Source organism: Melanotaenia boesemani, chromosome 11, assembly GCF_017639745.1.
Source record: "Melanotaenia boesemani isolate fMelBoe1 chromosome 11, fMelBoe1.pri, whole genome shotgun sequence".
Lineage (NCBI taxonomy): Eukaryota > Metazoa > Chordata > Actinopteri > Atheriniformes > Melanotaeniidae > Melanotaenia > Melanotaenia boesemani.
The window spans coordinates 12530385-12556664 of NC_055692.1; the positions used below are offsets into that span (position 1 = coordinate 12530385).

General features: G+C 38.4%; 1 protein-coding gene and 1 long non-coding RNA gene across 2 annotated transcripts; one reads left to right on the forward strand and one right to left on the reverse strand.

Moving 5' to 3' along the window:
* Nucleotides 1-574: 574 nt before the first annotated feature.
* On the reverse strand, nucleotides 575-10281 carry LOC121648810. The gene is made up of 9 exons (XR_006012036.1): nucleotides 10034-10281; nucleotides 9370-9954; nucleotides 6389-6569; nucleotides 6049-6165; nucleotides 5889-5966; nucleotides 5675-5814; nucleotides 4122-4289; nucleotides 1038-1147; nucleotides 575-843 (listed from the first exon to the last, which is right to left on the reverse strand). It is a non-coding gene; the product is annotated as an uncharacterized LOC121648810 (long non-coding RNA).
* A 3675-nt stretch (nucleotides 10282-13956) lies between these two features.
* On the forward strand, nucleotides 13957-16464 carry LOC121648809 (prostate stem cell antigen-like). Its single transcript, XM_041999232.1, has 3 exons — nucleotides 13957-14168; nucleotides 14740-14847; nucleotides 14993-16464. Exons 1-3 carry the CDS (start codon nucleotides 14120-14122, stop codon nucleotides 15145-15147), a joined length of 312 nt encoding a protein of 103 aa, XP_041855166.1. The 5' UTR covers nucleotides 13957-14119; the 3' UTR covers nucleotides 15148-16464.
* The last annotated feature ends 9816 nt before the right edge of the window (nucleotides 16465-26280 follow it).

Genomic DNA, 26280 nt, shown 5'->3' on the forward strand with positions numbered 1-26280 from the left:
TTTCTGCAACACTTAGACCAACAACCACTCCACAACCACCAGCCAGCAAATTGACAGCATAATGCCAGAAAAAGAAAAAAGAATCAAGGTGTTGCAATGACCCACTCAACATTTGGATGCTAATGCTGTAGTGGGACTGGGGAAGCCTGTGCTCTTATCAGTTTCTGCTAATCTCAATGAACAGAAGTAATGCCATGAACTTAATTTTTCACACACTGCCTCTACATTTTGGCTTCATTTGCTAAGTAAATAATACTGCCGTTAAATACATCACACACTGCTCATGGGATGTTTTATTTGATCCATTTTAAGTCCTGATAAAGGCTTCTCCACCTCTGCTTTGGTTTTTATGCTTACCATCTTCTGAGCAACATTTTCACAGCTAATTAGTGTTAGTAGCGTCTTAGCCTGATAAGACATTTGACCTTTTAGCTTCGTGAGTCATTTATTTATCTGCTGCTGCATGATGACGTATGCAATGTCACTGCTCCATCAATAATCAGAAAAAAAGAAGATAAAACTTTCATTAAAGTTTAGTTAAATTCTTTATTTATTCATAATTTGCATACACACAAACACACCACTATCATGAAACAGGAATAAATATGAGAATCACTCCAGAGATCTACTTAACTCAGCACTCATTACACAAATAAAAATGCTGATGCTGAAAAAAACGCTGGATGCGATACGTTGCTAAGGGTGAGAGTTGGTATGTTTTTATGTACCTTTCACTTCTAAGAACTCTTTCTAAGTTGAATTCTTGGAGGTACTGGATGAGGGGCCCCAAACAGCAGATAACCAGGCTCTCAAAGGATGCTACGCAGGAAAGAGAGCGCGAGTCTAAAAGACACACACACAGTCATGTTAGATTTTCAACACTAAAACACAGCCACGAGTCATGAGCCCCCTGCTCAGATACAGCTTGTGTTTTACAGCCTGGTGGCTATCACAGAGTCAATAACAGGATGTGTGTAACTTAGGGCAATGTGGGGTAAAAACCTGAAATAAAGAGACATGCACCAGACCAAACACACCTTTCTCCAGGGTGTGGCAGTAGAATTTGGTGACAGTGTTCATTGCAGAGGCAAACTGGAACTGAGCGCTGTCCCTTTTCTCAACTCTCACTCGGTCATCAGCCTGAGCACTGGAGTGGAACATAAACAATAATAATAAACTTTATTTATTATCAGTATCACATGACAGTATTGATCTAATAAGTCAGTGATGATGCATGAAAGAAAAAGCACCTGATATTTGTTCATCTTCCCTTCAATGACAAAAAGTAGACAAAGCTGCACTGCGTGTTACAGCAATGCCGTTGTTCAACTAGACTCTACAAAAACACACACATGCGCCTCTGGTGCACACATAAAAACACATTTCCCCTTCATCTCTCTGTTGCCACTTCCACTCTCTCAGCAATGCTGCTCTCAAGGACTCTGTTGCTTTGTCTGTTCTGTTGTTGCTAGGGCAACCACGGCAAACACGTGGCTTTGGACACAGTGCAGGAGCATTTTCATTCTAACGTTTCTTAATGCCCATACACACACACGCACACCCAGAAAGATGAAATAATCATCATATTTCACTTGAGCCACTGGTCAGACCAGGAGCAAAAATGATCAATAGGTGGCGTGCCCAAAGTGCTGAACAATAGAACAAAAAACACTCCACAGTTAAAATAAACACTACACAATAAAACAATAAAAACCAATGAAAATAAAAACAGAAATAAAAATTGATAAAAAGATAAAATCTATAAAATAATAAAAACAACAAAACTAAAATTAAAAACTAGAATAAAATTAAACATGCGAAACTCAAGCTCAGTTTTGTTCAAATGCCAGTGCAAAGAAGTAGGTTTTGAGTAAAGACTTAAAACCAGCGACAGACTGAGCCGCTCTAATGTGAAGGGGAAGGCTGTTCCACAGCTTAGGAGAGGCAACAGAGAATGCTCTGTCGCCCCTGGATTTAAGTCTGGCATTTGGGACCTTCAGTCGGAGCTGTGAAGAGGACCTCAACGTCCTTGCTGGAGCATGCTGGTGTAGCAACTCTGACAAGTATGAGGGAGCCAAACCATTTAAAGCTTTAAAAACAATTAATAAAATCTTGTACTGGGTCCTAAACATAACAGGAAGCCAATGCAAGGATCACGTCGTCTTGTCCCTGTAAGCAACCGAGCAGCAGCATTTTGGGCAAGCTGCAGTCGATGTAGAGATGTGTGGTCAATGCCGTAATACAGGGAGTTGCAGTAATCTATACGGGACATAATGAGCAGGTGAATACACACTAGATGTCCTGTCTTTGAGTTTGCAGTCTGATCTGTCCCTTGCACTTGCACAATCCAAATGACAAATTAAATTACTAAGCTTATAAATTGCAGCCTGCAGACATGTGATGACAGGGTTACTACGACACCATCAGATGCTGGGAGCAGAAATGCTTAAAGTTGCATCTGACATGTTGCTAGTCAGAGATCAGAAGTTAACGTGCAAGACAATTCTGAATCTTAGTGCTTATGTGTGCTTGTGTGAATCTTTTCTTTAACATGACAACTTTTTAACTTTTTGACATTCTTGACATTCTTACCAGGATGCAGGTCAAACAGTAACTTCTTTAGAGCATCAGTCATCAAGTTAAAATCTTTATAAAACTACAAATACAAATACCAGCGACCAGTAATAGTATCAGTCCCTCTCATTACCTTCACCTTTTTCATCCTGACTCTTGGCTATGGATGTGTAAAGACCCTAATACTGCACCTAGCTACAACCTATCTCACAGGGACTCATTACTTGCTGTTCCATGGACACAAACCCCCATTGCCAGGGGTCCAGTCTTGTCAGCCCACCCAAGAGACATCCACACGTTGACGTAAGCAGCCACAAAAATCCCCGTTTTAAATGCTCTCCTGGGTGGGTCTAGCTTTAATGTTCTTTAAAGGGTTGGAGCCAGATTATATGTATGTATATATATATATGTGTGTGTGTGTGTGTGTGTAATTGGATGGTGTCTGTAGTAGTGATTGGTAATGGGTTTAAAATATCTGACAAGCTGAAAACTAAGACGTCTTTTCTCTGACGAGCACTAGAGAGCAGTGCTTTTCAAACAAGAACTAAACTGGTCTTTAGAGGCTCATTTCTTATATAACCACTCAACTTCTGCGTCTGAATGATGGAGAAGCAAAGAGAAAAATGAATAAAAATGAACTAAATTTCAGAAGTGAAATTAAAACAGATTATTACATTTAAAAAGCCACTGAAATTAAAAAATAAATAAATAAAAAGGAGTGATGAGAAATGTACGTCATCAAGGTAAAAGAGGAAGGCTGGCAGAAATTTCTCCTAATTATTCAAGCAATCGCCTTCTAATCAAATCCACCCCGCTCTCGTTACATTTTGACAGCATAATGCAATCGGGCGCCGCCTCCAGAGTATGCCGTCTCCACCGGTGTGAACACACAGCTGCAGACTTAAGCAGGAGCAACAGGAGATCACAGGTTTGTGGAATATCAGGACAATGTCAGTGTTGCTGGCTGTGCTATTAGCTGGCTGATGAACAAAGAACACTTATTTTTTATCTCATATACACACCAGTGTGACCATGTTCAGTGGGAGTCTACTTTTACAAGAAAGAGTGTAAGTTGTACCACATGAGCTAATCACCGGGCAAAAATCTAACCTTGTTTTGTATATAAATATATTTCAAAGCTGATCTGAAGCCAACAAGGGCAAACACCTACTATACACATTGGACATATGAAATAAAATGAATAGTTTCCTGCTATAAGTTGATCAGCTTTGGCAAGCCTTGGTCAGACCTGCTGAGCCATGAGGTGAATTCCAGATTAAGGAGGACCACTACCTCATAACAACTTAAGAAACACATATTGATTTCCATATTCAGACTGAGCCAAGAAAGCTCTGGCACCACACTTGTCCATCTGCCTGGGAAATCTTAACACAGTCATTTTTAAGGAAATAGACCAAACTCAAATACAATCAGGTTTGTAAGGACACTTTTATGCTCAATACTTGTGTAATAATCACAATAATAATATAAGATGATGTGCAGTAAATGGTCATATACTGCCCCCTAGTGTTCAGACAGTAGATTACCTGGACTTTGGCGATGCTGAGCAGGAGTCTTTGGGTTTGTTCTGAGAGGTCTGAGGGCACAAGGATTTCCACAGGGTTGATTTTTATGATACAGCTCTCCAGTTCAGAGCGAGATGGACCATCATGGAAACAGTCCAGAAATACGTCTCCGGTGGAGGGCTGAACCGCCTGCACGCATAAATACATGCATGAGAAATGGCAAAGAAAACACAGGTACATAGTGAATAGAAGTATTTGTTTCTCACGGTGTTTGAACAATTACAGAAAATAATCATTTTTTTGTCCTGGTATAAAACATACAAGTGCTGCAATGATGTAGGGTACATAAAGCCTCTGCCCAGAGATAATGTATTAATATTACATTTTTCAAGACTATCATGACCAACATTCTTTTGTATCTATTAGTCAAGAGTCCCTTCATTCTCCACTTAAGAGCTGAGTGCTATTAATAAAATCTTCTATTACGGCATATTTAGGTGTGTGATAATGTAATATCTATATTATTATGCAACATGTTTTATTAAAACTAAACTGAAAGGGATCAAATGAGCAGATGGGTCTACCTTTCTATGGCTAATCTGGTGGTTGAAAATAAGAATAAAACAAAAACAAGGGAACTTTATTATATATAAATAAGAACACAAGTTATAGGGATACTTATATCTGGCAATAATGAGTGTTTATTTTCACACAGTACGCTCATATTGTGCCATTTCTAGAAAAGTTGAGAAATTTAAATAAAATAATTTATTGTTCAATGCTTAATCATTTGGAGCTGAGGATACTAACTGTTGCTGTTCTGCAGAGCAATCTGTGTTCAATCCAATTGCATACAAGATTGAGCTTGCTCATCAATCTGTGATTGTTTTGTTTAATTATCCTCTTGATGATGTTCCAGAACAGGACAGATCAGGACTGCACACAGGTCTATGAAAAAAAGCTGATCCAAGTCATGAAATGAGTAAAATAGTCTGACACTCTCCTGCTGAAATAACCACAACCTCCTGGAAAAAGATGTTGCCTCGATGGCTGCATATGTCTCCCCAAAATTCCAATATACTGTATGCCTCCTTCCACATTTGCAAGCCAGCCATGCCCCAAAAACCTGATGACACTGATGGTCAAGTACATACAAAGTCATTTTAGAAAAAAAAAAAGCTGTGAGGTAGCATAAATTTTATTTTATGAAACAAAACAGATAGATGATTTAGCTCCTTTAAGTAACAATGATGTCGCCAACCTGGCCACATCACCATAAAGGAAAGTTTCAAAAGCCCAGTAAACACATGTTGGTTGTCATTTACCCTCCAAACACTAAATCACACAGATCATCAACCCTCACAACACATAACCCCAACTTTTTCCACTTAGTTCCTTTTATTATTGTGATACATCATAACCCTTAAGTAGAGAATAACTGATATGAAATAATTTCTTTTTAAGGATTATATAAAATGTTTCAAGTCTAAAATGAAGCTGGTTTCCTTAAAACTGAACATGAATTCTAAAGTAACTACTGCACCAATCAGGGAACTTGCAATAGGATCACTCACCACCAGCCCCACAGTGAGCTGCTTCTTCAGTTTGTCCCAGTTCTCACTGATGCACAACAGGAAGCTGTCAGGAGGGTCAGACACAACGTCGTCACAGCCCCCCTCCGCCACGTCCTCCAGTCTGCAGACTGGGTGTACATCTGAAAAACCTGTCAAGGAAAGCACTTCAGACATCCAGACACACAGAATCTATTTTCACTATCTATAAGGATACCCTCCCCCACCAGAGTGGACTCCTATTAGATCCTGAAGCTTTAATGGCAGACGTCTCAGTCTGCTTAACCACACCAACCTATAAATGAGAAAAGACACAGCAGGACTTCTTTAACACTTGGATTAGTAAACAATAACCATAGAAGTGTTCTGTTTGATACCTTGTGTCCGTGAGACACCAGGCGCCTGACATGAACAAACAGGCGGTGTGTGGGGATGCTGCACGTCATGAAGTTATGATCCAGATGACAGACGATATTCAGCTCCTTTGCAGCAATCTGTCCACACACACAAAGATAGCATGTGTGTTAAAGGGCAGAGAGAGATTTTTTTAATTATCCTCTCTTTTAAATTAGAATAGCTGAAAATGTTAATTAACCATAAATCAATCTAAGTTCGATTACGTATCATGTCTTTCAGGCTGTAACAGGTTTGATGTCAAGTAGTTTGAATTAAGTGTCCCCTCAAGCAACATCACCACAGGAACTTTTCAGTTCTCACCTCTGCATCCTCTCCAAAGAACCTGTACTTGTAACCACACTCCACAGCCAGCAGGGCATCCTTATGCTGCTGTTTAAACTGGATGACCTGCAGGAGTCAGGGGAGTGTACACACTCTTAGAGCAGTCTGATGGGGGACTCAGCTCCACAAATCTTCCTGCAAACTGAGACAAACTGAACCCCTGCAAGATAAAAACAAATAGATACATAATAAAAAAAGAAAATAAAAAAAGAAAACTGTTAACAGTTGTTTCACATTACAGAAAAAGACTGAGTGGCAACAGTTTCCCATTCAAAGCTTTCAGGTCTTACTTTATTTCTTTGCTAACTTAAGTAGTAAACAGTTCATACTAATTTGACCTTAATAAAACACAATAATGATATAAAGGAGAAACATTTTCAATTAAGTGAAATTCATTGTTAACTATTTTGTAAAGAAAACAGTTTTCTTTACATTATATTCTTCCAAAATGGACTGAGATGACTCAATTTTCTGGAAACTAACTTGCAGCTGTTGTTTTCTGTTTCTAAAACAGTTTCAGGCAGAAAATTGCTTAAAAAGCAGAAGTGTGAAAGCTGAAAACAGGAGGGTGTGAGTGTGGGGTTATATAGGGTGCAGGTGGGGAGTGGGGGGAGGGGGCTGATAGCACCCTGGTTCCCGGGGTGTGCAGCTGGAACATCTGGGTATGTGCTGGCCTACGTCGGGTGGCTGTCTGGGGGGGCCTGGTCGTCCTAGGCATGTTGCGGGCCCTCTGCCTTTGGGGGGTGGGGCGGCCGCCTCTGGGCTCCTGGGCCCTTCGCTTTCGGTGCCCTGGGTGGCCATTCCGGGCCGGGCCGGCAGCTGCCGATCTTGGCCCACTGGGACCTGTGCCCCGGGACCGTGGGGGGCTCTTGCTGGGGCTCTCCTCTGTTGCCCTTCGGGTGGGGCTGGAGTCGTCTTCGTGGTGGGGTGGCTTGGGTTGATGCTCCGGGTCTGCTGCTGAGGGCCCGGGCCTCTGGCCCTGGTCTGCCTATGGCCTCTGTGGAGGCGTGGTTGCATTTGCATGATCTCACTCACCACTCTTCATCACTGATCACTCCTTGTTTCTCATGCGCTGCATGCTGACACAGTCACTGAGTTGTCCAGTGGGTTTTAATACTAAGCGATAATTTTTTATTTTTCCTGTGAGCTAGTATCTGGTTGCTGTTATGTCTTTTTGATTTGGTTATTATTTAAAAACTCTTAATGACAAGTTTTTTCTGTGTGTGTGTTTCTGCTTTTGTAAAAGTTGTAGGAAATTTTCTGGTGTGTTCATGTGCAGGTGTAACAGTTTGTTGTCTGGTGATGGTGTGGATTGAAGGGTTGTTTCCTTCTGTCTGTGATCTTTTTGTCTCCTTTCTTCTTTCCCTTTTGCTCCTTTTGCTATTTTCCATCTTTTTCTGTCCCCTCCGGTCAGGTCCAGCAAGATTACATAGATTCCGTGATTCAAAGTAAATAAATAAATAAATAAATTAGATTATCAAGAGGAGCCTTACCCATAGGCCTCCCCTTGGCAGAGCAAATTTGTTCAGCACGATACAGCAACCAGATTATCATTTTGCTTGCTATGATGCTGGACAGGACAAGTTAAAAAAAATAAAATAAAAAAAAAAGAAAGCTGAAAACAATTTGTCAGCAGTGAGCCAGAGACAGAAGTCAGACAGTTATTCAGACCCAGCAAGGCTATCAGTGTCAACTAAGAAGGCTATCATAGAGGTTATTAAGGCGGTAGTGTGTCTCTCTAAAACATTTAGCTAAATTAGTTTAGGTATATGTAAACTACAATCAAACACATCCACAGTGAGAACAGCATCAGCAGCAGAATACATCTAACTTTGTCCAACAAGAGAAAGGACACCAAACATTATCACAGATACAGACTTTGGAATCTAGCATTATTTATTCAGCAAACAATTAAAGTCTTGTCAATAAAAGGGTGTTTGGTGGTGCTTGCAGAGGACTCTTAGAGGCTAGTGTTTCTAAACCACTTTTCAAGAAGTAAATGAAACATTTGGTATGGTCTAAGCCATACAGAGATTTCTCAGTACCTGACATAAAAAGATAAGCTTTACCTTCATCCCGCTCCTTCTGTGCATGCCATGACTATTATTTTTCTAATGTTGTATTATTTCAACATGTTCAAATAAATCACAGAAAGACAAAATGTGCTATTTAGTGTTAAGTTTGAAGAAAGACTAATTAACACTAGTTCGGCATCCGTCTTGTATTTTGTCTCTTCTCTGAGCTCTCTCCTGCCAGTAGAATTAAGTCCAATGTTGTCTGGTTGAAGCCCTGGGACCCAGGGTATGGCCCAGGGGCAGGAGGGGTGTAGGGGTTTGAAGGGTGGCTGAGTGGGGTTTGAGGAATTGGTAGGGGGAGGTGCTGGGGTGTGAGACAGGGACGTTTGCATGCTGTGTGTATGTGCTTATACTGTGGATGGTGGGTGTATGTGTGTGGGCGTGTGTGTGTATATGCATGTGCTAGGATGAGTGGGTGTGTGCAAGAAAAAAAAGTTCAATGTTGTCATGTGATACTCTGGGATGAAAAAAAAATGCTGTGAAGAGTGGTTTCTCAGCATACAGGGCAACAGCTGCTCCAGGAATGTGCATAATAGATGTCAGTGTGTCCTCAAAACATGTCAGAAGCACTAAGTTTTAAGGTTGGAAAGTTATGTGGTGTTACTTTAAGTCTGGGCTTGCTTTGCTTGTCTGGAGTGGAACTCTTGCAGCAAATCCACCCTGTCTAAAGAGCAACATCACTCTATACCCCAGAAACATGCTACAGCCTCACCTCCTCCGGTGCTGGAGGAGGAAAATGAGCATGACACTGAAAACCAAAGTATGCCATCTGCTCTAGATAATCTTACACAGTCACCTGAATCCTGCCATCATTCTCAGCAAAAAAAGCTGCTCTAAACACGCATGTGATGGTACATGATAAAAAAAAAACATTTTATCATGTACCTGTTTTTTTGCAGCAGGTCACAAATCCTCCTTTTCTTTAATGTCCTCCTCTTCGTTCTCATATACCTCCTCTGCTTCTTGCATTCTGTTTGTAGTTTTGTGATGGTCTATAACCTCAGAAGGAGGTAAAATGCTGCTTTTCTGGTCACAGAATTTACTGCTAGCACCCTCTTTCTTTGTTTCTTCTTGGGTGTCACTGTGCCTGACACTGAGCTCAGCCCAACAAGCGAAGCCTTTCAGCTTGTCCAAGGTGAAAGGAGCAGAGGCTGCTTCCTCCCCTGCTTGATGTGAGCTTAGTCTCTGCAGAAAGGAGATAACGTATTACAGTTTACAGTCATAGGCAGTCCAAATTAAGCATAAAGAAAACTAACTATGCTGTTTGCAGAAATATGATGCTTCAGAAAAGTGAAAATGGCTGGAATATGAGCTGCATGAAAGTTTAGGAGATATTCATGAGTTAAACACATCTTTGACGGTCTGACTGGATGCAGATTCACACTGCAGCTCCTCCAGCTGCTGGCCTTTTGAAGAAAGCTTAGCTCGTTTTGCTGGCAAACCAACATTGTCATCAGAGGTAGGTTTCTGCTGCAATACAAAAACAGCTGAGGTCCAGGAATTATGACGTCTACAATGTAAAACATATATTCTGCGAGGCAAACATTACCTTCCCTCTAGAAAGCTGGTGCTCAGCAGCATTTTGTTTAATCCCACACTGAGTGCTGCGGCTGCTACTCAGTCCTCCGAAGTACTTGCTAATGGAGGTCTGGGTGCTGCAGGACTTTTTCACGGACTTTGGCATGTTTTAATCTGACCTTCACTTAGAGATATATCTAAACATTGTGTAGGAATTTGCGTGCATATAAATATTGCAAAACAAGCCTGCTAACTAACATTGCCCGGCTTTTCAAAACATAGCGGCGCATGTTTTAACGTCACGAAGCGTGTAAATGACGCAGCAGCGTGCGTCCCACTCTTCTTCTTCTTCGTTTTAAATTACCACCTTCTGCTCTGGAGGATGAGACGTCTCTCTCTCTCTCTCTCTCTCTCTCATTATTTCTCTATCCTTTGAAACTTCCTGCCTCTGTCTCTCATAGTTTGAACTCTTAGATCCAAAGACGCTGGTTAACTAGTCCAGACCAGAGTCTAGACTAAACATGGAGAAGCAGCATTTAGCTGTTATGCAGCAAACAAGTGGAACAAACTGCTAGTGGAGATTAAACTTTCACCAAATGTAGACATTTTTAAATCCAGGTTAAAATTATTTCTTTTATCATGCAACTATGCATAAAATCTGCACACTAACTTTTCAACTTAAGTTGCTTTTAATCATTTCATGTCATAATCATCTGTAATGCTTTTAATGTTTAATGTCAAGCACTTTGAATTGTCCACTAAATAAAATGTGCTATACAAATAAACTTGCCTTGTCTTGTAGCTTATTTTAAATTGGTACATGAGATTTTATTTCTTTTTTGTGATTTTATTGAAGGATTATGTTTTGTGTACTGCTTTTATTCCATTTTAGCAGTTTATATTTGACTTTTACTTGAGACATGTTTTGTTTATGTTAGTGTTTTTATTGTTTGTTGTACCAAAATGCAATATACAACGTTTGGCTAAAAAATATTAAAACAAAAAGTCTCTCCAATTGTTTTTAAAATTTTTACTCTAAACACTTATTTAGAGTAAAAAATTTTAATTCTTTAATGACTTTGAAAGATTTTTATGCATTTATTAAATCCCAGGTGGACTATTATTGCTATACATGTCTGTGTTGGCCAAACCCGTCTTTTACAGCTGCAGCTGGTCCAGAATGTTACAGCGTATATGAAGATGTAAGCGTGAGAACATCTTCCCAGTTTTTACATCCCTCCACTGGTTCCCTGTTCATTTTAGAACTGATTTTGCTATGAAACTTAGGGGCTTGCTCCTGAATATATTTCTCACCTCTGAACCATATTGTCCTTCCAGATTCCTCAGATCTACCAACCAGGTGCCCCTACATGTTCGGCAGGCCTCATCAGTTCCAGTTTTTAAGTCAAAAACTTGGCTTTTAAACCCTTATGAGAGTTCATTCTTCTGTTTATTTCCACTTCTGAAATGTGAAGCAAGGTGTAAAGACCATAATGGAGAACTGACAGTGAATTTAGATAGATGGATGTATGAATTAAAATACCTTAATTAAACATAAAGGGCTGAAGATGAAAGAAGATCCAGAAACAAACTAATAAAAAGCAAACATGAGGATAAACACTGAGGGACAAATAAAAAGTGAGGATCAGATGTGGTCAGGGGCGCTGCTAGAGATTTTGGGCCCCATGAAAAGAAACTCAGTGGGCCCCCCCTACATCCAATTGGCAATTTTAATGCTATTTCGACCATCAAAATAGCATTAAAAGAAATTAAATTAAAAGAAATTAAAAGAAAAACATGACAGGCTAGTTGGTAGCGGAAGCACCAAAAATACAATGAAGTTAATTTAGATTCAACTATTTGCTGCAAGACGGATACTTTATATTTAAAAACCCATCTCTCTTTTTTTAAATACTTAATTAATTATCTCATGATAATTACAAAACAAATTACAAATACAAAACTTAAATACAAAATAACCTTTTCCATGAAAATGAAATGCATTAATCATCTGTGGAGAAACAAATCAAATCTCAGCTAAAACACCATCAAAAACAAAATGACTGCTCATTTTTTATGATTTATTGTATTGGCGAAATTATCATCATTAAATCAGAAGCCAATGGTAAAATAAATTAGGTAGGCTCATAAACAAAAAATAGCAGGACCTCACATGGTTTATTGTTTTATATGAACTGAATGTAAAACGGTCACAAGCAAACCTCTGTGGAGATTTACAGCCGAACAACGGCTGGAAGCATCTTTAAAATTAAATAATCACATTTTAAAAGGTAGAACTTTGTGTAAGATATCAAGGAGAGGTAAAGGTGCACTATTGCTGAGCCAAGCTCTTGCAATCTCATTGCTCAGCCTTTTTAACCAAGAGCCCAACGTGGAGCTTTCTCCCTGGAAAACCACTTATCAAGTCCTGAAGTCCAGCTTTCTATTCTATCAGCTGTTCTATCATATAGTATCTCCAATCATGTAATGTCATGTGTAATAAAATCACAATCATTATTTCTGGTGGCCTCCCACTATTTGTTTTACTTAAAGGTGCTTTCAGTGATTTCACCAACAATGTGAAGGGAAACTGATCTGACTACCAATCCTCCACGTCATCGTCTCCTCATGTAGCAACATGAAGTCTAATTTATCTCCAGATCTGTAGACACACAGGTGAAGCATTAGTGGGGAAACATATATGATGGTATATGGTTGTTGCTAGTTAATCTTCTGATATCTAGAAAATGTAAATATTTCTCTGATTGGACTGAAAGCAGTCACCCAGTCTGCTGCACTAGAAATGTCTCTGTTCCTACTGCAAAGCAGGAGGATGAGTCCAAACTACTGACCTGACCTAGAAAACCTAGAAAATAAATGCAAACTATTTTTATTTAATATTAATAATTCCAAACTTTTTTTCTATTATATAATGTTTTTTCTCCACAATAATCAATTAATTCAACACTTAGCTGCTCACCTCCTTCCTCAGGGGTCACCTGCACATGTTCAGGTAGGCGGGGAGGGGAGGGGGGGTCTGGCAGCATCTGCTTCGGCTGCTCTCGTGTCTGTTCAGACATGCGTGATGTTTTAGTAGAGCAGCTTGCTAATCGTTTGCCTGCCTTGCTTATTTGATTAAAACAACAGTGAAATGAATAAAATCCAGAGTTTTATTCAGAAATATGAGCTCATATGGAGCAAAGTGAGCTAGCTTATATGAACAAAGTTTAGAAGAGACAACAAGCTGATGTTCCACAACTTTCCATCAGACGAGCTAACCGACCACCTCGCCTCTGGAAGAAGTGGGTGACGTACTGTCCATCCCTCTGTTCTCTCTCCAGTCTCAGATTTTTTTTCTTTTCGTTTTAAGCTTCCTGACTTTTAAGGCATACTGCCATCTAAGTTTCCACTCGCTGTCTGTCTGTCTGTTGCTGCTTCGCAGCTGAAGGAGCAGGTGGACTGAACCATTTAAGGGAAATATAGAGGGGGGTTCAATGTTCAGAAATGTTTCCAAAACATAAAAACTTAGTGATACCGTTGCATTGTGACTCAATTGTTTGTATGATTGTAAGTTTATCATTAAGTATCAGATAATTTTGTCAGTATTACAGTTGCATTGAGGGCCCTTCTGGGCCCCCTGTCACTCATGGGCCCCATGAATCCTTCCCCTTTACCCCCACTTTACGGCGCCCCAGGATATGGTAAAAACCAATTAAGTACAACAAAGGAACAGGAAGTAAACTTACTAGTAAAAGAATTACAATGTAAAATCCTAATCATGAAATAAAAACATCCAGAACCTTTCAAACATGTTATTTATTCATTTACTGTGCTCCTGATTATAGATATTATTTTTCTTAGTGAAATCAAAGGCTTAGTTTAGTTAATAATGGTTTTCTAACAACAATAATTATTGTCTTGAGTTCTAGAAAGGGTTAACCTACAGGCTGTCTCAGGAATAATAAGGTCACATCAGAGCTACGCATTCAGCTCACTCAGGAGGACCCTTTGTGAGGAAATGCAAATCTTTAAGTTTTAAAAGCAAATGGAAAGTTGAACTATGCTCAAGCTTTGCTCAAACTTTTTCTCACACAAGTCGGATTAACAGTTCAAGTTCATGATGAAGCTTTACGCAGTTCTGATCCTGTTTGTGGCTCTGTCTGTGGGTAAGAACATGTTTCTTGTTGAGATATTTCTATTGTCACTTTCAAGAAAGTAAATAAGTGATGATTAAACATTTTAGAGAGAAAGGGTTGTCAAAGAGAGATGGTGTTACAAACTGCTTTTTTACTAACCTGCTAGTTTTGTTCTGCACCATTGCTGGCTTGAAAACAATGATTTACTATTGTTTGTATAATCCTGCAAACACTAAATAGAAGAACTACAGGGTGTGAAGTAAGTTCATGGGTTTATACCTCAGATTATTTCTACTTTAGAATAAGTAGTCATTTCCTTGTTGATCTCAAGTAGCAAAACATAAGCCAAGAAAATAAATAAAATATATTTTCTTGAAATCAAACAGTTTAATTTTAGGAGAACTCAGCTTTTGTATATATTTTGTTTTGTTTTTTTTAAAAAGATAAAAGTTTTAATATTATGTGCATGTCTTTTTTCTTTTTTTTTACAAGTACTATAATATACAATGCACGATGTAGAATAAAATAAAAAAGGAGATAAAATTAGTCATGTTTTGTTTGCGCTTTGTGTTAAGAACTTGTGTTGTGTGTCATTGTTTAGCTGATGGATTGAGATGCTACACATGCACAGCAGCTGAATCTAGATCCTGCACAGACACCAAATCATGTCCTGTCCTTTTCAATCGATGTTTCTCTCTCAGAGTAGATGGTAAGTTGTTTTCTTTTTTCACAAGCTCAAGTAACTACTGCAGAGAATCATTTTAAAAATCTAAACTTCTATACTAATACCTCAAGACTGTATGTTACAGTCATTTTTAAGTTGTTTCTGAGGGGTTTTCTGTTCTGGCTTGCAGGGTATGATGTGGTAACAAAGGGCTGCCAAAACAGCATAGCATGTGTGGGCTCTATGACTTGTTGTGAAGGAGATCTGTGCAACGGTGCCTTTCCAACTGGACCAAGTGTCATCCTGCTGCTGATGTCTTCAGCCATCTTCACACTCTTTCTGTGAGACTGCGGGAAAATGTTTGTTTCTTTTTCTGTCTCTTTATTTTTCTGTTTGTACAACTGAAGAAATAATTAAACTCAATATTAACAATGTCTCCTGTATTCATTGCAACTAGTTTATGTAGCAGATATCAAACAACACATTTGAAATTAATTTAGCTAGGAAGAAAGGTGATAAACCAGGACAAATACATGAACCATAAGGAGATTAATACATATTGTTCAAGCTTTGGTTTACACATAAGATTGTACACTGTATATTAGAACAATTGGGTCATGTTGTAAGCAGCTGTAAAGCACAAGGAAATGTCAGGAAACGATGTCATCAGTGCAGTTTCACAGAATACAGTGCTCTCTGTGCTGGTAAGAGTTATGTGTTGACAGAAGACATTTTGATTTATTGATGGTAAACATTGAGGATCTGTTCCTTTCAATCAGGTGTGTCAGCTTAAACAATGTGAATATGACCCTGACACAGCTGAATAGATGTTTAGTAACCCTTGATATACTAAGTGTAGTAAGTCGCAATTACATGTTTAGTATGTCTGGTTTATGTCTGGTGCAGAAGTTTCCTGATGTTTTACAAAGTTGAAGCTGCACAAAATGAAACAGGATCAGTTTGGTTGAGCTCTAGTTGCCTTTCTCTAAGATGAACTTATGTAAACTTGAGCAGGTTAGTAACTCACGGAGTGTTCCATCATGGTTCCTCTTTGGCTGGGATGTGGAAGTTTGCTGAGTGGCTAGAGCATGGTGAAAACATCTGTGCTTTGTTGGGGTTTTGCTGTTTTGTGTAAAATTTGATTCATGCAGCTGAACGTCTCTCACCTAATGTTGCTGTTTAGATTTTTTGATTAACCGATCTCGACGTCTGACAGTCTGTCATTTATTTTTACTGGCTGATTATTGGTTGAAATGACTAGATTAACTTTTTTTTTTGTAGATTAAATGTTTTCTTTTCTGTTACATCTGATATCTACTGGATCCGATTTTAAGTGTTTTCATCATCTACATCAATGATATATGTAAAGTATCAGAGTTACTTAAAGTTATTTTATTTGCAGATGACACAAGTGTTTTTCATTCTGGGGATAATTTGCAGCAGATTTTGGGGGAGATGACAAAAGAAATAAACAAATTGAAACTGTGGTTTGATAAAAATAAATTATCCTTAAATTTGAGTAAAACAAAGATTATAATATTCGGACATAAATTTATTGATTCACATGTAGAACTCATAATTGACAATATGAAAATAGAAAAAGTAAATGAAATTAAATTTCTTGGTGTACTTCTGGACCACAAAATCTGCTGGAAGCCACATGTAAGCCACATAAGAACAAAACTAGCAAAATGCACTGCAATATTTAGGAAAAGTAGTCACATGTTGGATCAGAAATCATTGCATATTCTCTATTCTTCATTGTTTTTACCATATTTGACATACTGTGTGGAAGTCTGGGGAAATACCTATAAAAGCACCCTACAGCCGATATGCACAATGCAAAAAAGAGCAATAAGGGCAATAAACAAAACAGGATTTAGGGAACATACTAACCAACTTTTTATTAGATCACATGCAATGAAATTTATGGATTTGATTAAATTTAAAACTACTCAAATAATGTATAAAGCAAGGAATAGATTATTACCAAGAAACATTCTGGACAGATTCACCGATAGGGAAGGGGGTTACAATCTAAGGGGAGATCTAAATTTTAAAAAACATAAAGTAAGAACAACACTGAAAAGTATGTGCATATCAAACTGTGGGGTGAATTTTTGGAATAGCTTGGATGATAGGTTAAAACAGAGCCTAAACATAAATATATTTAAAAAAAAGGTATAAGGAATAAATTCTAGTAACATACATGGAAGAGGAGGGATAAACATAGCTATACTGTATTATATATGAGGTGATATATTATTATGTGATAAACTGGTAGTCTGAATATGTATGTGTGTATACAAATATATATGGAAGAGAAATTATTTTATGTGTTATATGTCAATAAAAGTGGATGCATAGTAAAAGTTATATTGATAAGAATATTGGTAATATGTAAACATATAACGTCACAACAAAAGATGACTAGGAAGGGGTGGGAGTAACAAAAAGTGTATACTTCTTCCCACTCCTTTTTCGAACCTGTTAACATTTTGATTTGTACAAGCAATGTGTTTTGGTTTTCTAAAGAATTGTTTTCTCTTGTTTTGAAACATATTTTTATTTTATATTTTTTATTATTTGTTCGAAATAAATTTGTTCATTCATTCATTCATTCATTCATTCATTCATTCAAGTGTCTGTAAGTTTTAAATTTTTTTTTTTCAATATTAGAGAAAAAACTATATATATTTATATTTTCTATACCTAATCCGCTTCAATGTGGGTTAAATATTGAATTATTAAACTGTAATTTATCCTCTTATAAAGTCAAAATTCGTTTGATAAATAGGGCCCGCCCACAGCGATCAGTGGCCTGCCCTGGTAATCTGTCCTGGCGCCAGGACTGAGGTACTTGCAAATGTATGTTCCAAAACACACACAAATATCTAGAAATTTACACACACAATATAAATTCACACCTGCACAGAAACACAACAGAGAATTTCTTACAGCGTTTACAAGTAAACTAAGCTGGCAATCATCAGGAGTTTGTAAAAAAAAAAGATAACCAAGACAACTACAACAAGATGTATCATGACAAAAGCCAAAGTATCACACAAATAAACAAACACACACACATACACACAAAACAACCTAAACAAAAGTAGCTCTTTGTGTATAAACCCACTGGACAACTCAGTGACTGTGTCAGCATGCAGAGTATGAGGAATGAGGAGTGAGCAGAGATGAGTGTGATCATGCAAATGTGACCACGCTTCTACAGAGGTAGAGGCAGGCCAGGGCAGCCCAGAGACCTGGGCGATCAGTAGCAGTCCCAGAGCATGAACCCACGAAGAACACCCCAGACCCACCCCAAGGGCGGTAGAAGAAGGCCCCAGCTAGAGCCTTCCACAGCCAGCACAGGCCCCGGCGGGCCAAGATCAGCAGCCACAGACTCCACCAGTTAACTAGATCCAGGGACACCTAGGGTGGCCAGGGTGAAGGGCCTGTAATATTTCTGTTCTGTTGGCAGTATTTTTTTTGCATAAGGAATCAGGGAGACAACATATACGCATCCATCATGTTGTATGTATTTTCTTTTTTTTTTTTATTAACACTTTTGTCCCACAGAATACGTCATTAGCTGGCATCTGCCACTAGATCTAAACATGCCCTGGATGTTACAGGGCTCAGAGCCCCAAGAGCCCAGAGGCAGCCACCCCTCCCAAAGCAGCGACGAGGTCACAATCCTCCACCAACACTGAGTGATGGAACTAATCACAGGGGACCGGACGTTTTAATGCGTGAAAATTAGAAAATTGTTTGTATATATCAAGAATCTTACCGTGTTTGACAACATTCTGTGTTTCTGTGCAGCAACTGGATTACGATGCTACTCATGCATACTATCCAGGCCTGAATCCTGCACAAATGCTGTAAACTGTGTTTCACCCTTAAACAAATGCTACTCTGTGAAAGTGGGTGGTATGTATAGTTTTGTTTAAACTAAATTGTTTATGACTGAATATTTTTGAGGTACTGAATACCATATTTTTCTCACAGATTTAGTCAATCTAGGATGTGGACACACCTCTACGTGCGTAAGCCCCAATAAATGCTGCATGGGGAGACCTGTGCAACCGCGCCTTCCCAGCTGGTTCCAGTGTCATGCTGCTGCTGGTGTCCTCAGCCATCCTCACACTCTTTCTCTAAAGCTTTGGAACAGATGTTATTCAGTGCATACACATTGTTTATCTCACTGAGCATGCAAAACCTGTCAATGAATGTGTGTCATTTTCTTAAAAATAACCACAACATTCAACCAGGTGTTTAAATGTTTAATTCCTCAGGCTCTGCACTAATTACTGAAAAAAGCTCCACATGAGCACTCAGTAGAAAGACAGAGAAATAGGACATGCAACACACTCATAAGCAACAATCATCCTCTGAATCTTGTTTTGATGATTTTATTTTTTATTTCCTTTAATAAAAAAAAGAGAGACATTAAAGTATAAACACAGTAGATGGCGACACAGCCTCGGCCCTACAGTCTATAAATTATTACAATATAATTATTGAGAGGAAAACATAATTCTTTGTTACATACACTTTTCAAGCAAAACAAGCATGTACACTTTTATTTTTGTTTTTTTAATTTGGAAGACAACTTTAAACAGTTAAAAACAGGTCAATATTTTATACAGTGGGGGTAAAAAGATGCTAATCAGCGTTTCATACATACGTTTCATTGGTGAGCTGCACTACAAACTTTCAACTTTGGTCAAGGCATCTATTTAGTGTAGTTAGTTTTTGTGTTTTTTTTTTCGTTTGTTTGTTTTTTGTTTTTTTTAGTAAAGGCATGCGGAAGAGAGGCTGTAATGTATCAAAATGAAAATCAGAGAGACAGAATATCCTGTGGTGTCTTTGCCTTGAAGGTGAGTGCAACAGATTGTTGTTACAGCAAAATGTCGTACCAAAGACAGCCTAAATGGGTATTTCATATTATATGCCATGTATGCCGTTTAGTTTGCACTATGTAATTAGCCACCTCTTTTTATTATGAATGTTTTGGCAATGTATTTAGAGAGTGTACTTGTAATTTTTTCTGTATTCGTAAACTTTATGCTCATTTACTCTGTTTTTTATGAGTTTTCATCAGTTTGCTGAGTACATATTGGCTGGAAAACCTCTTAACCTAGACTCAAGCACTACAGCTGTAAACAGTATGAAGTTCAACATTGTAGCTACTCTCCTCTGTGAATCTGGTTTGTTTACTTTTTGGCTTAAATATTCTATCTTTACCAGTAATGTATATTGTTTGCATTAAAAAAAAATAATAATAATTAAAAATAACAAAAACAAAATTAAAATATGCATGTTAGGATACATAAGATGAATTTGTACTCAGCACTGCCACCAATGTTGCACTTTGGAAAGAAGTCAGGTGTGTGAGTGTAACTATCAAGCAATAACTATAATTTGTGTTATTAAAGAAACACTCAAGAACCTTTGGACACACACACACCCCACCCCACACTTATTGTGTGTCTTATCTTGATCAACCCATTAAACAAATTTCTGGATACATAACTGCCACCAGTGCATATGAACAGATGTGAACTTATATGGTGTAGATGTACAAGTTTCAGACTTCTATTCTTTCCTGGATACACAACGCTATTTAAGTTAGTAGGGGAGCATTTGTGGGCCTTTGGGGCAGCTTGAAATACTCGGGTTTTGTCGATTTACTAGGTCAATCAAGTGTAATATACACAAGCAGCACTTCTGTTATTTTTTGCCCCAAAATAAAACCACAACTCTTGTTTTAGAGTGGCATAAATTGATCTGGATTTTAAGCATTATTTGTTAAATCTAATTAGATTCTCTAAATTTAAAAATTTGCTACAACATAAACATTAAAATCTGTTTTGAAGTCACAGAAAGAGATGCTTTCTAGGACTAGGATGAAGGCAATTAGCCAGGTGGGTCTCCTCTCCTCCAGCTTAAATTAGTTTCTTAACAGGGTAAAACCTCTTAGACTTTTCAAGACTTGAAACCAAGAGACAAAAAACCGCAACAGACTTCCAGCAGACTACGGGTGTTATTGGGATGTAACATTGAATGTCAGAGGTATATGTCCTGTTGCTAAATGTATAACCACAGTGGCATCTACAGAATACCTGATGGGATTACACGACTGATAAGAATCCAGAAGTAAAAAGTACCTGAATGCTAAAACTAGTGTGTTAACAGATAAATTCAGCTTTGTGCCGCAGTTTATTCGATCACTGCACTGTAATATGAATGAGAATTAGTTAGTTTATTGCTGCCTGAAATCAATATTTACAAGCACAGAGGGAAAGAAAGGTTAAGGGTTATGTGAAAAAGGGAACAACGGGGCCATCATGTGGTAGAAATATGCCGTGTGAATGAAATCTAGAAAATATTTTCAGCATTTCTACAGTTTCCATTTTAGCAAAGTTTAACTTTACAGATGCAAAAAAGAGAAAGACAAAGAGCTTTATTTCCAGCAGACAACTCAGGTTATTAACAAACAGAACACACTCCTACTGACCTCTTATTAATAAAAGTCACTACCCACTAAAGTATAATGCATTTTCACACAATCGGCAAAACACAACAATGCCCTGACAACAAGACAAGAGTTAGCGGAGCAAGGGAGAGGGCAGCCGATGATTTTGTGGGCAGTGGTGATGACCTTCTGGAGCAATCTTTGTGTTTTTAGAGGAGAGTATGGGTTTCAAGCATTGCTTGGTTTCATTTTAAAATGTTATAAAACACAACTGGAATTATTTAATTTACATTTGGAATGTGAAGTTTCACTTAATGAATGATTAGGTCAAATACAACCCCTGGCAAAAAGTATGGAATCACCAGTCTTGGAAGAGAGCTCATGCAGTTGTTTTGTTGTGTAGAACAAAATCAGAAGACAAACATGACACAAAACTCTAGTCATTCCAAATGGCAACTTTCTGGCTTTAAGAAACAATAAAAGAAACAACGAAAAAACATTATGGTAGTCAGAAAAGGTTACTTTTACTGACCAAGCACAGGGAAAAAAATCACTCAATTCTGAGGAAAAAAATATGGAATCAGTCTGTTTTTGGGGTGGGGAGGGGCTCACCCAGTCAATTTCCTTTCCCTAAATGAGCACCTGCTTCAGATTAGATCTGCTTGTTAGTCTGCAGTTTAAACCACACCTGTGACCACACCTTGGAGACCTGTTTCACCAAGGGGACTGGCATGAATCATGGCTCCCACACAGGAGATGTTGCTTGAAACAAAACAGAGGATAATAAAAGTTCTTGAAGAAGGTAAATCTACACGCAATGTTGCCAAAGATGTGGGCTGTTCACAGTCAGCTGTGTCTAAGATATGGACCAAGTACAAGGAACATGGGAAGGTTGTTCAAGCTAAGCGCACTAGTAGACCAAGGAAGACATCCAAGCGTCAAGACAGAAAACTTAAGGAAATATGTCTTAAAAACAGAAAATGCACAACAAAACAAATGAAAAACAAATGGGAGGAAATTGGAGTCAATGTATGTGACCACACTGTGAGGAATCGCCTAAAGGAAATAGGATTTTCATTCAGGAGAGCAAAACGAAAACCATCATTGACACCTAAACAGAAAAGAACAAGACTACAATGGGCTATGGAGAAGCAGTCATGGACTGTGGAGGACTGGATAAAGGTTATCTTCAGTGATGAATCACGGATCTGCATTGGACAAGGTGATGATGCTGGAACTTTTGTTTGGTGCCGTTCCAATGAGTTTTTGTTTGTGAAAATAGACCTGCAGACTGATGGCTTCTTGATGGATTAGCACCTTTCTGCTGGTTTCGCTAGCATTGTTAGCTTTGGCTAATGATAATATGCTAACTAATTTATTACTATACAAATATATCTCATTTACTGTTTTGTTGGTACATTTGTGTTTTCATTAGATAGTAATGTGACTTAGCATTTGCAATAAGCAGGCTGGGATCCAAGGCCAAATTGAAACCTGCTTTCAAAGACTAACCGTTCTGAGAAGAAGCTGCCATTGTTCTGTGTTTTCACCTGGTTCATCTTCCCAGCAAGGAGTTAAAGATCAGGGACTAAAAACTGAGCTCACTCTGCACTGATTTCGGATGTGTGATGTGTGTAAGGCATCAGGATTAAAACTCTTTAACTTTGTTTAGCCTTGCAATTTTTTTTTATGTTTATTTCTCACTGGCCATTTGACAAAGAGAAAAAAAATCAACTCTAAATTTTGCTGCCAGCAGGATTCCACGAGTGTCAGCTGGAGACGGCTTGGACGGTGATGTACACGCTGGATTTACTGCCTCCTTTCCTTGGTAAAGTGAAATAATCGGAGGACTGGCTGAACGTCTCTGCTGGTCACCGCTACAATCAAATAGATGGAGGAATTGATGAAATCTGGTGAGAGAGAGTTTTATTTAAGGGTAACTTCCAACTTATTCTGCATATGGTGTTTTTTGTTATTTTTTTCCTAATCAATGCCCATAAAAGCAAATAACATGATCTAATCAGCAGAAACTAGAATCTGGATAAAACTAGCAGTGATGAAAACTCATTATTCTGCAAAAGAGTTTCAGACATTAAACAGGTTGTACAGAACTGGAAATGTACACTTGACTTTTTCTAAACAAATTATTTTTCTACACACAAAACCTTTACAAATCTAGTTCCATCATAACATAGAAGCCCTTCTTTGCCATCGCCTTAACAACTCTCATCCACTGACTGAAGTCCAGGGAAACTTTCTGTTTTGGTTCTCCTCTGAAGATTCCAAAATGTCCTCCCAAAGTTCCTGTTTGGACATGTCCTGCTCCCAACCTTCATAGGTCTTCTTTTTAATGCTGGTCCACAGGTTCTCAGGGCTGAGGTCATGGGGATGATGGTGACCACATCATGAGCTTTTCTCACTTTATATTCATCAAAGATTCAGTGATATTTTTGCAGCATGGGATGATGCGTTATCTTCACTGCAGAAGAGACTAATCTTCCTGTTTTATACCATGGCAGGAAATCCAGTCCAGTTTATTTATAAAGCGCCTTTAAAACAAACACCTTATCAAAGTGCCGGAAAATCACATGATATAACTAGAGTAAACAATAAAACATAAAATCCATGGTAAGAATATATTAGTAGAATTCATCTACACTACCAATGAAAAGTTTGCACACTTCCACACGGCATAATGTGTCCAAACCTTTGATTTGTAGCATTTGTACATCAATGCATGCATACAAACAAACGTTTAACTGCGTGTTAGAAACGTTAGAAAAAGCTGCTGAGAACAAGTCTGCTTTTAAAAGCGATGTAAAAACAGGCAGAGAAGTCTGGTTGAGGACCTGTCACTGCAGCAACCAGATCCGCTCTGAGCCTCATCGTTGAGGCAGTTAAAATCAGCTGCTCAGCAGATCTGTGGGACTGGAGAGGGATGCAAGGCTGAAGCAGTTGACGAGCAGGGTAAAGCAAGGCAGTTTCCACATTTAGAAGCTACAGGGAGGATTTTAAAATTAAACCTAAATCACACAGGATTAAACATTTGCACTGAGCACAGACTCATTTGCAGAATCTTCAAGTTGAACTAAAAGTCTTTGAAAATAGGGTATGTGAACATCTAATATAGTTATAATATTTCAATTGGATTAATTTAGTTGATCAGTTTCTCTGATTTGGAAGTGATGTGTACTAATGTTACGTCTGACACAAAAACCCCAAAGCCTGCATCAAGTAAAGGGGGCGTGTCCAAATGAAGCCAGAAGCGAAGTCGTATTATTTTCCTGAACATCATGTGACCAACGACAAACGAGGCCCCGTTTTGTCTGATTCACGCGAGTATCTCGTGTGAGACTGAGATTTGTTATTGCGACAGGCCTAAACACAGGTGTCCTTCACCAGGTGAAGTGTGGAAGTGTACACGTATGTTAATTTAAGTGTATTTTTCACTTCCAGATATCAGCTAATAAAGGTTTTGTGATTTTGTAGATCCATTGTGATCCGTAAACTAATGGATGGAGAGCAGTTTAATTTATAATTAAATAAATATATAAATACTAAAAAATAAATCAATATTTCATTCAATAAACAAATATGCCAATGAAATGTTTTAAAAAGAAATTAATAAAATGTAAAAAAAATAAATAATGTAGTTGCAAGTTGTGACAATGTTTACGGTACGAAGTTTATGGGATAGTGAAAAAAAACTGAATCTGGAAAATTTAAAATATTGATATTATGCATAGCAAAAAAGAACAATTTTCAATGGTATTTTTATTCATTGATTGACACTTCTATATATCGTTTTATGTATTTACAATTTTATTTATCCTTGAACCATGAAAGGATGGCTCAATTTGAAGTCTGTCTGGGCTGCTCAGGTGTTAAGAGGACAGGTTTTTGTTGCTGAAGATGTGATCAAAGCTCTGAAGTCAGCTCCTGAATTAAAGAGTGAAACCTGCTCAGAAACTCTGAGGATTCTGTGACTGGGCAGCTCAGGATGTTGGTTGCGATTCAAATCCTCTAAATGTTGTAGAAAGATCGATGTTAGTTTTTTTTGAGGCCAACAGCAAAATACAAAGAGTGAAAAGCTTGAGGTTTATCAGTGTGTCTGGCAGAAAGGCTCATTCTGATGGATGAAGGATTTCTTTTAAATCCTTTCGATGCCAAATGAAAAGACTTAGAAAAACTGAAAAGCCTGCAAGTATGTTTAAGAAGATAGCTCAGTGGCATGGAGACCTGGCTGATGTTCAATAAGCTGTGGGTTCAAATCTTACAGGTGCAGGTGAAGAATTATGCTTCAAAACACCATGAATTTGAAGCTTCTTAATTCCGCTAAGAGTCCAGTTTAAAGTAAAGAGTGAAAAGTTCCAATGCAAAACTTCCACGTATGTGGTAGAATATCTCAGGCTGGTAGGAGAAACACTCTGGAGGCAGGATGGACCTGGGATTGAACCTCTTTATTCAGCACATGAATTTTCACGTCCAATGGCCAAAATGAAAAGATAAAAGCACCACGAGAACAAGGTCAAGTGTGACGGGTGCTCGGTGGCATGGTGGGGTTGGCAGAGAACCGTAAGTCACCAGTGGTGCAGCGTCTAGTTCAAATCCTGCCCGTTGCCGGTACCTGGATCATAAAACCATCCTGCTCCGGTGGGTTGGGGAGGGGGTCGTGTCCCCTCCCCGTATTCTGGGGAGGATACAAGCAGGGGGTTATAAATCAGGAAACTAAATACAGCTGGTATTTCAATGGCACCATCAAAGCGTGGCAAGACTTTCTATAAGTAGCATGACATAACATGCTCGCTTAGACATGACAATAAACTACTCTGGACAGTTACATGACCGGCTTCTTTAAGAAATGAACAGAACACAAATGCCTATAATTAAGATACAAGAGCAAGGAAGTAGCCAAACAGGCCTAGGTTTTGTCAGCTACTGAAGTAAAGTAAAATGGAAGGTGAAGAACTTCAACAGAAATGGTCAATTGATGTCTT